This window comes from Plasmodium gonderi (assembly GCF_002157705.1).
Source record: "Plasmodium gonderi DNA, contig: Chr12, whole genome shotgun sequence".
Lineage (NCBI taxonomy): Eukaryota > Apicomplexa > Aconoidasida > Haemosporida > Plasmodiidae > Plasmodium > Plasmodium gonderi.
The window spans coordinates 535,511-554,804 of record NW_021628937.1 but is presented as its reverse complement, the minus strand read 5'-3'; the positions used below and the strand labels follow the sequence as shown (position 1 = coordinate 554,804).

The following is a 19,294-nucleotide window of genomic DNA, read 5'->3' as shown; positions in this document are numbered from 1 at the left end:
ACAAAATCGATTGCACCAAAATATAAAACAAATCTAAAAAAATGAACAGAAGTTCGATAATATTCGAGGAAAATGAGAAAAAAAAGAGGAAGCTGTCGATGGAAACACCTAATTATGATGCAAGTTTTTTATCCAATTACGTGAATGAATATAGCATAAATCACATTTGCTTCACAGGGGTGGGTGGAAACGAAATAAGAAGCAACGATATATGTGTGAACGGAATGGGAAGAAATCAACAACACACCAATCAACAGGGATTAAATCAAAACCCATTTGACAAATACATTCAAAATAGGATGGAATACACATCATCTGACATGACGAATAATTGCAACAATGTTCATTTTAATAAAAATGTATTAATTAATAGTATAGATATTCTTTTAAATTTTATGAATTACAGCTGTTTGAATGAAACAATAAAACATGAAGTACTTTGTGACAACTTGTTAAATTTGCGTTTCCACATCCTTAGTTTAAATGACGAAAAGTTTAATCAAAAAAAGATAACTGAGTACTTTCTAAAAATGTAGAATGTGGGGAAATTATGTATGTGTAGAAATTATGTATGTGTAGAAATTATGCATGTGTAGAAATTATGCATGTGTAGAAATTATGCATGTGTAGAAATTATGCATGTGTGGAAATTATGCATGTGTGGAAATTATGCATGTGTGGAAATTATGCATGTATGTGTGTGTGTCCAAGTCCCTCCCCCCCCCCTCCTTTCTCGTTTCGTTGTGGATAGGCTCCTACATGTGTATGTACAGCTCCTATGTGTGCACTTACCTCTGTGTGTGTTTTCCCAAATGTACAGACGCCCTTACAAAATTTACCATAGCACAAAAAGATGAAAAAAAAAAAAAAAAAAAAAAAAAAAAAAAGAAGAAAAAGAAGAAGAAGAAACTAGTAAAAAATAAGTACGTACACAAGTGAGTACATAAATAAAGCGAACAATTTTTGCACACCAGATGATAAAATTTGAATACGCTAATAAATTCCCACCCATTTTGAACAAATTTTGCTACTTAATTATTTTTTTTTTAAGCACCAGCAACTCCCCCTTTAATTTTGTTAACACTCTTACAAAATTAAAATAAATTTAGCTTAGTTATTATATACACCCTAATTGTTTGATCCAATGATGCAAAGACACAAAGTCCTAATTTATTGTTGTTCCAATCGAATGAAATTATGGGTTGAGTTGAAACTTTGAGGAAATTTAATTTTTCCAGTTCTCCTACAACACCTCTTTTGCATCCCTTTGTCTCGTCGAAAATGTAATTTTTTTCAGGGTTCACATATTTGTAAAGGGCCAGCTAAAAGGTGATAGGCGTGAACATAAATATGTTTACATGTATATGAACTTTATTCATATGTGTATGTTGTATGTATACTTATCTGGTACGCATATCAATGTTCCAGCGTCTTTATTTCGATTAGCACATGCTTGGGTTTCACGTTCTTTTATGCTTTCGTTTTGTTTTCACGTTCTTTTTCGCTTTCGTTTTGTTTTCACGTTCTTTTTCGCTTTCGTTTTGTTTTCACGTTCTTTTTGGCTCTCGTTTTGTTTTCACGTTCTTTTTGGCTCTCGTTTTGTTTTCATTTTTTTTTTTTTTTTTTTTTTTTTTTTTTTTTGGCTACATCTTTGGGCACTCATCTCTCTCTGCATCTTTAACATTTCCGTCACCTCCCAAGGAAGCGAAAATATCCCGATTTTGAGGTAAAAATGGTGTGCCCCAACAGGTTCCTTAAAAAGGAAACAAACAAACAAACAAGCAAATATATATATATATATATATATATTTGGATTGGTTAAAATGTTATAATTCTGCTATGTTTGTTTTTAAGAAAAAACGTTAATTAGCTGAGTTGCTTCGACTGGCGACGGGGGATGATCTATGCTCGATCTGACGAGGCTATGTGTGATAATACACAATCAGAAAAAGGTGCATAATAGGTCCCTGATTTTACATTACAGAACAAACCTGAAACTACCTGATCCTTGCTGTAAGCATATCCAGAATCTTCGCTGTAAATATCCATGTTGAATACGTAAATGTTTCCTTCTAAGGTTGCACAAATTAATTTGTTCTTTCGTGTATCTTTTCTATCATAGCTTATTGCACAAACACCATTGTTGACGTTGACCTTAACGAATAGGATGAAGAAAAAGAAAAAAAAAAAAAAAAAAAAAATTAAGCTATACTAAGGGATTGCTGTTGAAATAGATTTCGTGTGTACACATACCCATGCACAATGTATGATGCGTCAAAACAAATGTTATCCAACTGTAGCTTAATAGTGGAAAATCGTGTGGAATGTAATGTCAGTATGTGTCTCTGCCTATGCAAATATGTGTGTATATGGAGTCTGAAAATACATATATATGTATACATACGTACGCATGTGCATATATGTGCATTAATTTTTCTTTTGTATACCTCATGCTCTATTAACATCATTTTTAAGTCGAAAAATTTTATATCCCCATTGTCATATCCTGCACATAAACTTAAGTTTTCTTCTTCTATTTGACAAGTTGGATTTACATCTATGTAATTGTTTCCTGTTGTTTGAGTAGAAATGAGTTTAAGACAAAAATTTTTCACACACATAAAGAAAGATGTGTCATGTAATTACTAAAATGTATACGTTCACTTGCATTTATATGTACATGTTCAACTTTCTTAATTGGTAAACTCACCTATACCCACACACCAGCAGTCAGGGATATAAGGCGAATTCTTTGGTGGTTCTAAACTCACAACCTTGGTATAAATTAAAAAAAAAAAAAAAAAGGAGAATTTTCATAGAGAGAAAAAAAAATAGTATACGTATTGTAATGCAAGTATAGGAAGAATGTGGATAATGGTAGAATAACGTCGATTATGTGAAAATTATCAAAGAGTCAGAAAATGATAGTCTTTTTTTTTTTTTTTTTTTTTTTTTTTTTTTCTCCCCCTTGTTCTCACTTCATTATTGGTTCTTATATCAAAAATTTTAACGGATCCATCCCTACTTGCACTGAATATTAAATTATTATTTTTGTAACTCTTACTTTCTATTTTGTTTATCAATTTTGTATGTTTTTTTATGCTATAATATGGGTTAGACATATGGTTAATGTCGTACAGAAGTATGTTGCCATCAAAAGTGCCTGGATCAGGTTTAGGTGCATAAATTGGCATATGCATTTGGCATGAAAAGGAGAATGAGTTCAGGGTTCAGGGTTCACTCAAAGGTTATATTCAACTGTGGATAAAAAGAACACATGCACAGATGACCACATTATGCACTAATCGAAACATTCCCGTTGAATATATCTTACCACAGGCAATAGAATACGTGCCGGAATAGGAGAAAAAGGGGCTTATTGTTTTAATCCCTGTGCCTGTTTCATTGTTAGAAATGCAGGTAAATTTCCCCTTGTCCAAGTTATATATATTTATATATCCTTTTTTATTTAACATTTCCCCGACCGCTACAAGGTTGGACTTTCCATGAACCCACTTCACATCATACACGGTGTTATCAAGGGGGTGATTTATGTGTTCAATAATTTGGGGTTTATTTTGGGCGTTCATTGGGTGCGCGAAGAGGAAAAGTGGAAAAGTGGAAAAGAGGAAAAGAGGAAAAGAGGAAAAGAGGAAAAGAGGAAAAGAGGAAAAGCGTGTGTATGCCCACTGTGAATTTCAGCCCTTTGGCGGCAAAGCGATTCTGCTATGCAATTTTGCAATTATATTTTATTTATTTTTTTTAATTTATATAACTTTATTTATTTCTTTTCATTTATTTTATATATATATATATATATAAATTTTTTTTTTATGCCCAAAGAAACGCTTGGGGATATTTTTTCAATGGAAATATTTTTTGCATTTATCTTATGTAAAGGAGTTCTATAAGTTATGCTTATGGATTCTAATCCATCAAATTCTGCCTCCCTTTCGAAACATATTTAAATGGTTATTCTATGAGTCCAGCTATGTCTACACATGTGTCCATATATTCTTCCGGTTACTTTTGAGTACACTATGAATGAGTATTTCATATATATTTTTTTATCATTTTTTGATATGAAATCCCCATTGGTTTTTCTTACATTAAGTTGGGAAGTTAATGTATGGACTAGATAAATATGACATTATACATTATACATTTTGTATGTGTACGTGAGCCAAGTAAACAAAAAAAAAAAAAAAAAAAAAAATGTCGTAATTTTAAAATCAATCGAATGAACTTTTATTACATTTTATTTTATTCCCTCAATTGGAAAGGTCCTATTATACACCCTTTATTTACACCTAGTATTTTTTTTCCCATGACAATGTATACATACCCAAATGATGTACTTTTCTCTATACATTAACTCCCTTTGTTCATTTTAGTAAAGACGTAGGGACACACATATACATGTAAATGCGCCTACATTTGGATGTTCATATTTCAAAAGGAAAGGTGAAAAAAAAGAAAAAAAAAAAATTCATTCAACAAAAAGACCATTTTAACATTCATCAATATCACTAAAAATAAACTTTGTAGACGTACCAAAAAGATTTAACCCTTATTTTAAATGATTATAAACAGAAATGATTAAATTTTTTCAAGCATTTTGGAGGTTTAGAAACGCGTTAAAGTCTTATACATAACACTTCCAAATTGGTATAAAAAAAATTTTTTTTTCTCTTTTTTTTTTTTTTTTTTTTCTTCTCCTTTAGTTAACAATTTCCAGTGTTCATATTTTCCACCACTCAGAGATAAGTCTTTTAATCTTATTTTTTCATAATGTAAGAGAAACCTTTAAATCTACTTAACCCCATTCCACAACGTGAATAAGGTGAATATACTTGTGTGAATTTTTGTAAAGCTGTGTGTGCAAGGACTTTTTTATGAAAGGGCTGGATATGTAATATACATATGTAGTAAATAAGGGGTTGAGATATTTTCCTGTTCCTTATTCTCCATCAGTGTACTTTTATAAGATTTGTCATTGTGCGAAATGTTCTCATGCGTTTTCTATGTCGCTAACATTTGGTGTGACATTATTCTATTTGATGTTTCTCCGCTGAGTATGTTTCATTTTAGCACAGCGACATGAGAAAATACTCTTTTTTTCACATGTCAATATTGGAAAAAAGTTGAAATGGTTATAATTTTTTCCATACAATTCTAGAAAACTTTTTAAACTGATAATGAATTAAGTTGAACAATTTGAAATATCATTTGGGCATATAGGAAAGTGGTAATTTTTAGGTTCCACCAAATTGAGGTATACATAATCTATTGAGAAAGGTAGGGGGGAGAAAAAAAAAAAAAAAAAAAAAATTTTCATCTGATAAGTCAAAATGGAAGAAATGGTTGAAAAAGGTTTCTATAATAGATGAGCTTTTATAACAAAAAAAAAAAAAAGGACTAAAAATTTGAAAAATGTATAAAAGTGATATCAAGAAAAAAAAAAAAAAAAAAAGGGACATGTAATTGCACACATTTCTTTGCATAGTTTACTACACATTTGAGGCACTTATTTCAGGGACATACTTCTTTGCACATGTAACTTACCCAATTTCATGTGTGAATTTCATATCCATTTGAAGAATGGATGTAAAAATCTCTAAGGATGGTCACCCACATATTGGCTCTTAGGGAATTCTTTTTTTGCCGTAAAATTTTTTTTTTTTTTTTTTTTTTTTTTTTTTTTTTTTGTAACATATGAATGTAAATTATGTATGAGTTACCACTACCGTTCTTGATGTTCTTAATTTTTGATCCATGATTAAATTGTGTATTTTACACCCCCTGGGTTCTTTTCGTCTTTCCCGTTAATTGGAAGAATAAAAAAGAACATAATTTTATTTACACCTATTTAGCTATACATGCATAAGAGCACAGATGTGTCCAGTTGATAATTCATTGCAAGGGAATGAAACACAATTGAATAATATCTTTTTATGGCTCGAATAAATGTATTAAACGTAGCAGAAAAGCCATCAGTTGCGTCAGCAATAGCTGACATATTGAGTAAAGGGAAAATGGATAAGAAAAGGAGCTATAGCAAATATAACCCAGTATTTACTTTTAATTATAAAAGAAAGAATGATACTTGGTTTATGTATGTAACATCTGTAACTGGTCATTTGACAGAGCAGAAATTTGATGACAAGTACAGAAATTGGAATAATACAGATCCACAAGAATTATTTGATGCACAAATTACAGTATATATTGAAAAAGATAAGAAGACAATAGAAAATAATTTAAAAAAATTTTCTAAATGTTGTCATATGTTAATTTTATGGCTAGATTGTGACAGAGAAGGAGAACATATCTGTTTTGAAGTCATAAATACTTGTTTTGTAACAAATAAAGAAATAAAAATTCACAGGGCTCAGTTTTCAGCAGTAACAGAGAAGGATATTATTCATGCAATTAACAATTTGAAGTACCCAAATAAGAATCTCGCATACAGTGTAGATGTACGCAGAGAAATAGATCTAAGAATGGGTTCCATTTTCACAAGATTTCTCACAATTAGATACACACATTTGATAAAGTCTCAAACGAATATTATTAGTTATGGCCCATGCCAATTCCCAACCTTGGGATTTGTTGTGAATAGATATCTGGACATAAAAAATTTTATAAACGAATATTTCTGGTCTATTAAAATGAAGCACTGGTATGAAGGTGGGGAGGATGAGCTAGAGGAGGCATCAGTGAAATCATTGACTGGTGAATCATTGACTTGTGAATCACTGACTTGTGAATCGTTGACTGGTGAATCGAATTGTCCATACGGATCCAAATCGATAAGGCATAGAAGAAAAAAGACGAAAACGACGAAAAAGAAGAAGAAGGAGAAAAGAGCAAAGAAAAGAAGGGCACGAAATAGGGAAACGAATGTCGTAGATTTTACGTGGTCTCGGCTAAAACTGTTTGACCACTTGGCAGTTGTTCTGATTTATGAAAAGTTATTAGAAAATCCACTATGTAAGATAACAAATATCTATCAAAATGAGATAAAAAAATATAGGCCACTTCCTCTAAACACTTTACAAATGACAAAGTTGGTGTCAAAACATTTTCATATTTCATCGAAACAATGTATGAATATTGCAGAGAAATTGTACAATAGAGGATTCATTAGTTATCCAAGAACAGAAACGAATTATTTCCCAAGTAGTATGAACTTATTAAAAGTAGTTCATGAATTGAAAAAAAATAATATTTTTGGATTTTACGCTAAAAAGTTAACAGAAAATAACAATTTTAGACAACCAAGAAAAGGAAAACTAAATGATAAAGCACATCCACCTATTCACCCAGTTAAAAATATGAACAAAACAGAAAATGTAGATGAAAAGGAATGGAAAATTTATGAACTAATTTGTAGACATTTCTTAGCTGTATGTAGTGATGATGCAATTGGATTTAACAGTAAAGTTATCGCAGAAATTGGAAAGGAAGAATTTTTTTGTAAAGGGTTAAAAATAATAAAAAAAAATTATTTAGAAATTTATATTTATGAAAAATGGAATGACAAAATTATTCCTCCTTTTCAAATCCATGAGGAATTTTACCCCTACAGCTTATTAATAGAAGAAGGAATAACACAACCTCCTAAATACCTGTCAGAATGTGATTTATTATCTTTGATGGATAAATATGGAATTGGTACCGATGCAACTATGCATGAGCATATAGAAAATATTCAAAAAAGAAATTATGTTTTTAAGAATTCTAAAAACCTGTTTATACCAACCAATTTGGGAATTGCCTTAATATTGTCATATAAAAAATTTAAGGATCTTGGGGTCGATTTAACAGAACCATCACTTCGCGCAAAGATGGAAAAAGACATGACACTAGTTGCATCAGGTACAAAAGAAAAAAATCAAACCATACGAAATTATATTGATATAATGAAGTACATTTATCAAGAAATATACAATCGAATAGACCTTCTCGACGAGTACATCAATTTTTACCTGAAAGGTTCGGATTCCATAAGGGTATAGTCTTTGCAATTGCACATCCACGTGGTTCTGTTACCTTTTTTTCCGTTCATTTCTGTTCATTTCTGTTCATTTCTGTTCATTTCTGTTCATTTCTGTTCACTTCATTTCTTTTTTGCTCATTTCATTTCTTTATTTTTACATATCCCAAGGCATTGTCTTATACGAATTTAAATGCCAAGCGGAGGGGCTAAAAGTTGATTTCTTCCTGTGCGCCAATTGAGCTTAACACGTGTATGTCTAAACATTCCTGACAATTCTTGCATTCTTAAAATAAATATCGCTAATTATTTGAAGTTATACACATATATATATATATATATATATATATACATTTTAAATGCTCCGTAATTCTCGTTTCGATTCCTGTCTTCATACGTACGTATTGATCTACACTATATATTATGCTTTGCTATATTTTGTTGGATCATTTTTACACAGATGAGGGGTCGGTTGTTTACTACATTTGTGTTCCCAAATCAAGAGGATGCACTATAATTTTCATTACTTCTTTTTAAGTGTTCATTTGTGTTAAACGTGAGCATCACATAATTTACATAATCCATGGCATATTTGTTCAAGGAATTTTTTTTTTTTTTTTTTTTTTTTATTGTATCAATTTTGGCTACTAACGAAATTAGCCCTCATTTCGTCAATGTTAACTTATTTTCATTATGGCATCATTTTGTTTAATTCTCTGAAAACATGCACAATTGAGAAGATTTAAAAATGGTACAATGTTTACAGAAGTACCAACGTGTGCATGGGTCTGTGTAATGTGTGGAGTGTTCTTTTGCTCATTTACACAACCTTGTTTCTTCTCTATTTCTCTATCTTGGCATATGAATGTGAAATTTTGTTATTTTTAACACCTCGATCTTTGTGCGCCAATGAAATGTATCATGAGAAATTATGCATATAAAATGTGTTGCAATTAGGCCTTGTGTGATGAAAAAAAAAATAGAGGCTTTTCCAATTATTCGAAATGTTGTATAGAGTGGAGGTACATACATGCACATATACACACATTCATACAGACACATACTATGGCTGGTGAATGTTTTTTTTTTTTTTTTTTTTTTTTTTTTTTACAAAATAAAGTGATATTTTGTAAAACGGAATGCGTGTTTTATTATAAAAAAATTTTAAAATAAAGTAAAAAAAAAAAAAAAAAACAAACAAACAAATATGCTCGTTAGTTTCAACGGTATTAATTTGTTGTTAAAAAGAGATATATATCTAAATATAATTTCTCTATATTTAAGTACGATTTTAAAATGTACATGCAAACACAGGCATGTTAAAAACATGTGTATATTTTTGTAAAGGCTGTGTATGTTTTCTTCTTTTTTTTTTTTTTTTTTTTTGTACGTATAAATATGGCATATATATTTAAATATATGTGCTATTCATAATTCGTTTGCTTTAAATGCCACATGCAATGCTATATATGTATTACTTTGTTGTATACCAAAAATGTTGCGTAAAAAATATGTCATGGTATATGAGTGTGCATGTGTATACATATATAGATACGTATATATGTATATAAGTATATACGTATGTATGATTTATTTCACTGTGGTGCCTCCATCGTGCACCATTTACTAACTACTGTGTTGCACATGGTAATTATTGTGTATTAAAAGTCATCTAGGGTTAAGTTAAAAAAATGATAAGGTCACAAAATGGTAGGATATTTACTGAACATGGGGGTGGGAGGGGTAGAGGGTAGACGATCTATTTATGGAATGACATATCTCTTGATCACAATGGGGAAGTAATTGTAAATGTAGGTTGTCCATATTCCCATACCCAATCCAACAAACATAGCAATAACTAGAAAGGTGGAAATGGTCTCGATGTCTTTCTTTTTCTTTGTCTTTTTAAGTTCTTGCACGAATACTAAAAAGGGTACTGTATTGAACCAACCATTGGTATATGCAAGCATAGCCATACAAATACATTGTTGAACAATATTTGTAAAAAATGAATATTCAACAGCTGCATTTAAAACAAACCAAGGAATAAATAGGAGACGAAGAAAATTAAAAAGTAATAATTTATTTAAGGAAAAGGTAAAAAATTTAAAAAATTTTATATGACTCAAATTTGGTGGATATCTACTGACAAAATCAAAAACTTGAAACATCCCTACAATTACTGTTACATTGTAATCTGATATACCATGACTCTGTTGCCATTTTTTATGTCCAACCCCTGGGAATAATTGTAAAGATAGCCAATTTACTAAAAACATAGACAAAATGGCTTTATAACTATCTTTAATTAATTCAACATAGGACAATCCTGGTTCTTTATCATTACATTCTTCCTCTTTTAACAATTTACTTGAAGTTAATTCTAAATTACACAAACTAAATATGATTGATAGAATTAGGCAAATTTCACAGATAAAATAAAGATACAGTAATTTTGCTTTGTTTACATTATATAGCTTTTCCTCAGAAACAATTTGATCTAGTAATAAATTTATAATAAATATGAAAACTCCTGAAACACCTATACCAGTTGACATATATCCACCCATATTTTTCTCCATAGTTGTCCCAATGTTAAATGCAATGGTTTGTACAAATCCTGCGAGTATTCCAATTGTTATAAATGCTATTAAACAATAAGTATCAAATTGCTCAAAGGTAAAATATTGATGAGCTATCTGAAAACCTGCACATAATATAGCTAATCCTCCTAATGCAATGGGTAATAATATTTTTGGTAAATTTACAAAAAGGGCTATGATAGACGAAACTACTAAACCTGTTATTTGGAATGTGTTGTATTTAAAATTTATATTTAACCCTAAAGCTGTGTTCCATACATTTAACGAACTAAGACCAATTAATAAAAAGGTAAATGGTAAAATAAGTTGCTCTTTTTTGTTTAATTTTGATACATCTTTAAAGTCTTTTTTTTCCCCAGCTTTCTTCTCAATATCTAACATGGTTTTGGACGACTCTTTACTTATACTCATTTTGGTTAACTTTGTTTAAATGAAGAAATTATTCCCGTCCTTTCTTAAGATTTCTCGTCCTTTCTTAAGATTTCTCGTCCTTTCTTAAGATTTCTTGTCCTTTCTTAAGATTTCTTGTCCTTTCTTATACTTTTTTTTATTTTATATATTTTTTTTTTTTTTTTTTTTTGCATATATGTTCGAAAGAAAAAGGAGACTACTTTATTTTTGCAAAAAAAAAAAAAAAAAAAAATTACACTCGGGTTATTTTTGCATTATAGTAACATCTGTAAATATACAATATACATGTGACATACCTCTACTGCCTGCAGTGGCATATTTTCTTTGTAAACATAAAAAAAAAAAAAAAATAGATGAACGGATAATAAATAAATAGGTAATGAATAAATAAATTTCTTTAAAGGTAGGAGCCAAGAGGGAAAAAAGTGTCAAATGCTGCAAAGTGTTAACTTGTGCTATGCATTTAAGATGGTCAAAAAATAGTAGCCGTAGATTTTTTCCTTCACATTTGTGTCAATTAACAAATGAAGGTGAGTATATATATGACTCGTAGAATCACAGAAAAAGGAAAAATAAAATAAAATATTAAAAATGTTTGACATAAATATATGATAAAAAGAGTCGAAAAAAAAAAAAAGTATGTTTGTACAAACCGTACGGTGGTTCATGACGATGCTGTAGTGTATAATGCGTCGTAAGGGAAAAAGGGTTCCTCTCAATATACACACATATATATATATATATATACATATATGTATACATCTACATGCAAGAACTCTAGTGCTTTCAAATTAATCCTTTTTCTGTTTACGAGGTGGGTTTTTTAACTTTTCTTTTTTTTTTGTTCGTTAGCCTGAGTGTTACCGATTGAGGCCTATCTCATATGCACAGGTAGAAGAAAAACAGTTCATGCAAATATACATGTACATATATACATATACATATATATATATATATATATAAATACATACACAATGAACCATGTGCAAATATATACCCTAATTACAAAGGATGTATTGATACTCATGCAATCCGAACACTCCGGTTGGCATTATGAATTTGCTATTTATTTTGACCATTTTTCAAAATATTCTCAATTGATCGGGACATGCATATATCGTATATAAATATATATTATGAATTTTTAAGCATGTACATAAATTTATTATGCGCCTATGTATGAGGAAGAAAATGAATTCCTTGATTTCCCACCTTAGTCGGTGAGTTAATAAAAATCAGGAGGGGTGTGAATAGAACTTTTTCCAAAAAAATCCACCTCAAACACAGGTTACTTTTTGTGGTTTCGTACAAGAGCTAAGAAGAAAAAAAAAAAAAAAAAAAAAAAAAAAATAAATGGGAACAAAAAAAAAAATTTTATAAAGTTTTTTTAAGTCTTATGAAAGAAAAATGGAAAAAAACCCAAAGGTACAGAACCCAACACAAGGTCAGAATACCTTACTTATTTTTTTTGATACGTATAGGTACATATCTTGCATATATAGGAAATCATATATGGTTAGAGAAGACGGAAACACAGAGAATTCATGTATATGTAAACTAATGGCAAAAAAGGAAAAACTGCTGCTGGTATTATATGTTCAAATCTGTATATCGTTAACATTTTGCCTTTTCGAATAAACCAAGCAATGTGTGGCGAAAGTAACACAAGCTCCTAAAATTGCTGTGTTACTCGCCTTACGTACACGTAAGGACATATGTAAAAAAGAATAAATAAATTAAAAAAAAAAAAAAAAAAAAAAAAAAACGCACTTAATCCCTGATGAATTAACTTTTGGGATAATACATTCACTTTTTGAGTCTGTGCAAGTTAGATAATTTTATAATAATTACTCCACTGTAAACTAAAAATAACGTTAAGTTTTTAAAACTGCGAATGTGAAAAATTCACATATTGCATTGTACATATGTATATATATTATAAATGGGCCGACTGTGTATTTTTGTGTACATGTGGTTTTGTGAAAAATAGGAGCACGGGCGTTCGGGTGAATGTGGAGTTTAAGTAAAATATACGTTCATACACATGTACATGCATATGTGCATGCACACGTACATACGTACGTATACGTCCTTATGTCAAAATCGTTTTGGGAAAAAGGGCATTTTAACGAGGTTGGAATGGAATAAAAATAACTCGAAAATAAGAGAGTTAGATAACTTTTTCCATTTTCCATTTGCACATTATTTTGCTGTGTGTACATTTGAAAGAATAAAATGTTTTTCATGTACTCAACACGTGGGTCTCAATTATATATAAGTAATTTATGTATAAACAAAGAGTGATCAAAATTATAGTCCATTCTGTTTTTTTTCTTTTTTTCTTTTTTTCTTTTTTTCTTTTTCTTTTTCTTTTTTTTTTTTTTTTTTTTTTGTTGTTCTTCCCCACTCCTACTTCTTCAACTTAAAGGTAAAATAGGGGAATCTTGAAAAAAATATATCTTGATGTATTTTGTGCTAGGTTTTTAACACTTGAGACGGCCTATAAATTATGTTGTAAATAAGTATATATATTTTGGATGCAGAAAAAAAGGGGTGATGCATTAGTTTATGAATTTTGTGGACACCTTACATAAGCTGATAATGTACGCACATAATTATATATATAAATACATATATGTACATTCTTTTGCTTTGGCACGATTCGTTTTATTTTGGACCTGGGTTTAGAAGTATTCTTACCTCCGTATAAAAAATGACATAAATGGCACATACACTTGAATTGATGAGCATCTGCAAAGTGAAGAAAGTTAGGTGTTCGTCGTATTACAGATTATAACATATGTATGTTGATATGCAGGCCCTTTCCTCTCCTGTCGATTCAGTGATTCGAGTGTAGTGGGAAAATGGATCACAAGGTGCGCATATATATATATATATATATATATATATAATGATGCATGTGGGATTTCGAAAAAGCAAATATCATATTTGTGCTACTACGATGTCTTACGATCATTGGCAAAATGAGGGTCGAAATGAGAGGCATAAAGATAGCATTGAAAGGGTATAAGAAAACAGAAACGAATGGTGTCAGGTATATAAAAAGAATTGATATAAAAAAAAGTGTAGATCCAATTGTTATGCATGTACAGAAAATTATTTCCTCCTTCAGTATTATTTGCGTTTTGTCCTTAAAAAAAAAAAAAAGAAAAAAAAAAAAAATTTTCTTTACACTTGGTGTATTCGTATATGTGTGATAAAACACACGAATAATTTAAAAAAGAGAATTTGCTTCAGCTCGTTTCATTTTATGTTGTTTCTGTGTTAATCCATGGGCGTGCTAGTGCAAGAACATTTGTGGGCACATGTTTGCTGTATGCATGGAGTTACTTTAATTAAGGGGTAGAGTAGGGGGAATGCAGAACAGAATATGGAGCAGAGTAAAAAAAATGCCTAACAAGAGGAATGAGTGGATTTCAATGTAAATGCGTGTATACCTATATCTATATCTATCTATACATATATATATATATGCACATACGTAGGCATGGTTTTTATGTAGACTTGTTCCCCAAGAGACGCAATGATCTAGGACGAATATGCTACAGTGGGGGACCTGTATGCAGTCATAAATTTGCATAAATATGCATAAATATATATATATATATATATATATATATATATATATATATATCCCTCTCTATGCATTTTTGTATCTCTCTTTTTTTGGGAAAAAATGTTAAGATTATGCTTAGTTCTCCTACCGGGAGAAATATTATAAGTGAAAATAACAAGTACAGGAGGAGAAGAAAAAGAATTATAAAAATGTTTAATGCTGATAGGATACATAGGATTCTGTAATTTTCAAAAAATTCTGAGTAGCTACTTAGGAGGTAGTTGAGATTTTGTATATTCAGAACTTTCTGCGTATAAGAGGGGATGGGGTGAAAATTAGTTTGCTGTAAACGAGACATGTAATTAAATTGCATATGCAATAAATCAATTCGTACGCATATTGTCATAATGGATAAATCGGCAGATCCAACAATGGCAACGATAAAGTACGTGCAACATGTGTAAAAAAATCGACCACGGTCGCACTCACAGGGTTGTATATACTTACACACGTATATATGTATATATATATATATATATATGTATGTACATATATGAGATGACTAGACGAATGCACACTGCATGAAGAAGCCTGTCTTGTGACGCATTAAAAATTGTGTAACAGTAGTATTGTAAAATCATTACGTTAAAAAAAAGCACACGGATGTGAAATTATATTAACTGTAAGAAAAGGTTTTTAAACTCTTAACTTTGACTTAAGTGTGGATGTATGTTTGTATTGAGGAATATCGGTTATATTTTACTGGGTGGCTTATGTTTCATATTTTTTTTTATTTTTTATTTTTTTTTATTTTTGCTCATTTAATTTACTATTTCTTATTTTTTTAATTTCACTTTTTATAGTCTAACTTGCTTGATATAGTAAGACGGGTCTACCTTAATTAGCGATTCCCCTCGATTCACGTAAACTTTTTCCTCGTACTTGAGGACATTTTTACTGGGGCATATTGTTTCGGTAAGAATTGCATTTTCTGTAATCGTTTTCATTTTTGTTATTCGAATGAGGTAAAGGAATTAAAGCCAAGCTGGCGCACAGTTCAGGAAGGGGATGCAGAATGGAATGTGAAGAGAAAAATGAAATCTTTAAAGAAGAAAAAACATAATTATATATCTCAGCAAATTGGAAAATTAAAGTATACTTTTATGCGTTTACAAATTTGTGTAAAAATTTACATAACCAAGATGAAAGATTGTAATCTTATTTGAAAATGGTGTAATTAAAATGAGTAGTAAAAGTGGTGTGTAAGGATTGACACAAAAGTTGTCAAAGAAAAAAAATAAAAAGAAAAGAAAAAAGATTACGGCAAATTTGACAAGCGTACATGTAACCAACCTAATAACGAACCGATTGTGCATAAAAAATAAATTGTTCGATTCTGTATTTTTTTTTTTTTTTTTTTTTTTTTTTTTTTTTTTTTGGAAACTCGAAATAGAAATTCTGAACATCACGTAATTAAGTATACATGTCCCAATATTATTAAAACACAAATTTTTAATTTTAAAAGAAATATCATTCGAAAAGAGGGGGGTTTTCTTATTAATGTGTGTCGGTTGCACAGGAAAGGACTTTTTTTTTTGTTTTTTTTTACACACCAATTTGGCTCGTATGCTTATGTGCCATTTTTGTAGTAGGTAGTAGGCGACTAAGAGTTTCAAAAGTATGATATTTCCAGGGGCCTCGTGTATGCACATATATATATATATATATATATATATTTATATATATATATATAAATACGCATAAGTGAATGTAACACATTGAGTGGACCATGGGGGTTTATTCGTGTTATTCCCCCATTTATACTCCCAGGATTCGTTAATGTTCCACTTATATTTCCGCTTGTGTCACAATCCCACTCATTTTGATTGCTAGAAAAAAAAAAAAAAAAAAATAGGCATATCCATGTTCTCAATAGTTTAAATTTTAAGCCCCTTAATACCCTACTTTAGAATACTTTTTTGGTTTAAATAAGTTTAAAAATTATTATATTCCATCCACGCCCTTCACATGTATTGTACCTTTTTTTTTTTTTTTTTTTTTTTTTTTTTTTTTTTTTTTTTTTTTTATATATATTATATAATATTATAGCACATAATTACACATATATGCTCCATTGAGTACCCTAATGTACATGTGCTTGTTTAGGTCCTTTCCACATTTTGTTTTAATTTCAGGAAAAATGAAAAACCTTTGATATGAGCAGAAAAAAATGGAAAGCTACAAGATGCCTTTTCTGCGGAGAATAGCTGCTTTTTGAGTTTCCGTTTCCCTTTGTGTTTTTTTTTTTTTTTTTTTTTTTTTTGACATTCAAAATGTTTTCCATACAGCTATGCTGTGAAAAGGCTTGCATTACTTTTTACCTTTTTTTATACATATGCAAGTATGCTACATACATATATACATACATATATACATACATATATACATACATAAATACATACATAAATACATACATAAAGTGTTGGTTATTCATATTTTAGAGCCTTTTTATTATTATACAGTTTTAGCATCATACTGACGCACTTTTCTGGCCTTTTTCCTCCGAAATAAGATTTGCCTTTATGAAGAAACACACCGGTGGTAGAGATTAATTGATTACTCCCCCCTACTCTTTCAATTTTTCGGATAGGAGTAAAAGAATGTTGCGAAAAGGCAACAAAGGGTGTTCGAATAACCTTGTGGAGAAAGCAAGTGGTGCAAATGAATGTTACATGGAGGAGAGTGTTGTTAAGGATGGTAAAGAGGAAAAAGAAGAAATATCAGATGAAATGTCAGATGAGGTAACAAGCACTGCAAGCTATGAGGAGACTGATGAATCAAAAGAAAGTGGAGGAAATTTTGGATTAAGCGATTTTCTATCATATAAGGAAAATTCAAATGTGTTAAGAAAATTTTTTATTTTTGTATTATTAATTATTTTATCCCCAATAATTTTAATAGTACTATACAAGTATGTATTTACTGTATACTTTAGTGTTTCAAAAGATAACGCTTTACTATGCAGCCTTTTTTCTGTAGTGGTGTATATCATTACCCTAACATTGTTTTATTCATACCTAGCGTTTAATGAAGGCGGAACCATTGACATAACAGTTTCTGACACACAAGAGAAAAAATGGAAATAAAACAGAGAATGTGGAGAAGATGTTCTAACAGTTCGTCAATAATATTGAGTTTTTACACAGGAAGGTGCAGAGAAGCATGGTGGAGAGAATATGATGAAGAGAGCACGGTGCAGAATGATGATAAAAAAAAAAAAATGAGTAATGAAACGCATCTAATTTAGTATAACCGATCCTGGAAATTTATTTTTTTATTTTTATTTTATTTTTCCATGTCATTTTGATTGATAATTTTGTCTATATCATTTTTATTTATTTTGTAATTTTTTTTTTTTTTGTTCTTGTTTTGAAAAAATGTAAAAATTGTTAAAAGGAGTGAACTTTTTTTTTTTCCCTTTTTTTATATGCAATTTATTTAATAACTTAATAATTAACTAAATTGAAAAAAATACATCTTTTGAAGACGTGTATATATAACATCACACGCAACTCTTTTGTTTCTTTTGATTGGCCTTGGGTCAGGTATATATATATATATATATATATATATATATATATATATATATAAGTAGACATTAAGTGTACACAAGTGTGGTGACGTATATCGTCCTTTGTGTTATCCTAGAGCGCATGTGTCAAATTGTTCCTTTAATGTTCTTTTTCTTAAGGGGAAGGAACTCATATATATATATATATATATACCACATGAGATTTGCATAGTACTAGCTGAATGGATACTTAAAAAATAATTCTCGGGATGTTTCAGTGAAGAAGTAAAACGAGTTTGGGATAAGTGGGAGGAGCAAGGGGGTTATATTATATAATGGCATACCAGTTGAATTATCAATAGACGGTGTAAACTCGATAAAGCTTTTCACATCCTTGTGCTGAATATTACACAAAAGAGGATTGAGTACTGTTATTTCAATGTGATTTGTTATCAAAATAATTATTTATAAGGATTAAAAATAAGAACACTTACGAAGTGTTTTTTTGTTTTTGTTTTTGATTTTTTTTTTTTTTTTTTTTTAATATGTAAATGTTTTATATAGAAGTAACGAAATGGCAAAAAAAAAAAAAAAAAAATAATAATAAAATAATAATAAATAAAATAATATAATAATAAATAAAATAAAATAATAATAACTGGAATAATAATAGATGAAAGAAGTATTTACATATTAAGTATGAAAAAAATAATTTTGCTGAAATGTGATTGTAGGAAAATCTGTGAATATGTATATCTGTGTAATTTGAATTGTGAGCGTGTTATGCAATAACGGTGAATTTTTTTTTTTTTTTTTTTTTTCTTATATATATTAATTATGAACACAATAAGATCACACTCATTTCTCGTAGCAAACGTTGCGACAACGTAACTTTTTTATTTTATTTTTTTTTTTGTCTTCCCTAATGTCTTTCTGAATATACATATGTGCATAGGTGTACATATTCATGTATACATATATATATATATATGTACACTTGACAAGGTCCATAATATATGTACATATTATGTGTGAGAACCTGTATTACATACACCCATAAAATACACACACGCATATCACATAGAGGGGCGACACATTTGCACATGGAGTCCTCCCGTCTTTCGGTTATCTTT

General features: G+C 29.8%; 6 protein-coding genes across 6 annotated transcripts; 3 read left to right on the top strand and 3 right to left on the bottom strand.

Moving 5' to 3' along the window:
- Positions 1-41: 41 nt before the first annotated feature.
- PGO_120980 (hypothetical protein, conserved) lies at positions 42-536 on the top strand (the record flags this gene model as incomplete). The annotated part of the gene is made up of 1 exon (XM_028688894.1): positions 42-536. One exon carries the CDS (start codon positions 42-44, stop codon positions 534-536), a length of 495 nt encoding a protein of 164 aa, XP_028544695.1.
- Positions 537-1,094: 558 nt separating this feature from the next.
- PGO_120970 (G-beta repeat protein) lies at positions 1,095-3,590 on the bottom strand (the record flags this gene model as incomplete). Its single annotated transcript, XM_028688893.1, has 7 exons — positions 1,095-1,322; positions 1,683-1,753; positions 1,992-2,154; positions 2,448-2,572; positions 2,711-2,774; positions 2,979-3,163; positions 3,335-3,590. The coding sequence occupies 7 exons, from the start codon at positions 3,588-3,590 to the stop codon at positions 1,095-1,097; spliced, it is 1,092 nt and encodes a 363-aa protein (XP_028544694.1).
- Positions 3,591-5,954: 2,364 nt separating this feature from the next.
- Positions 5,955-8,021, top strand: PGO_120960 (DNA topoisomerase 3; the record flags this gene model as incomplete). The annotated part of the gene is made up of 1 exon (XM_028688892.1): positions 5,955-8,021. One exon carries the CDS (start codon positions 5,955-5,957, stop codon positions 8,019-8,021), a length of 2,067 nt encoding a protein of 688 aa, XP_028544693.1.
- A 1,741-nt stretch (positions 8,022-9,762) lies between these two features.
- PGO_120950 (nucleoside transporter 1) lies at positions 9,763-11,013 on the bottom strand (the record flags this gene model as incomplete). Its single annotated transcript, XM_028688891.1, has 1 exon — positions 9,763-11,013. The coding sequence occupies one exon, from the start codon at positions 11,011-11,013 to the stop codon at positions 9,763-9,765; it is 1,251 nt and encodes a 416-aa protein (XP_028544692.1).
- A 2,422-nt stretch (positions 11,014-13,435) lies between these two features.
- PGO_120940 (conserved Plasmodium membrane protein, unknown function) lies at positions 13,436-15,597 on the bottom strand (the record flags this gene model as incomplete). The annotated part of the gene is made up of 6 exons (XM_028688890.1): positions 13,436-13,513; positions 13,714-13,764; positions 13,985-14,164; positions 14,365-14,427; positions 14,739-14,897; positions 15,460-15,597. 6 exons carry the CDS (start codon positions 15,595-15,597, stop codon positions 13,436-13,438), a joined length of 669 nt encoding a protein of 222 aa, XP_028544691.1.
- Positions 15,598-17,250: 1,653 nt separating this feature from the next.
- PGO_120930 (hypothetical protein, conserved) lies at positions 17,251-17,736 on the top strand (the record flags this gene model as incomplete). Its single annotated transcript, XM_028688889.1, has 1 exon — positions 17,251-17,736. The coding sequence occupies one exon, from the start codon at positions 17,251-17,253 to the stop codon at positions 17,734-17,736; it is 486 nt and encodes a 161-aa protein (XP_028544690.1).
- Between the last annotated feature and the right edge of the window lie 1,558 nt (positions 17,737-19,294).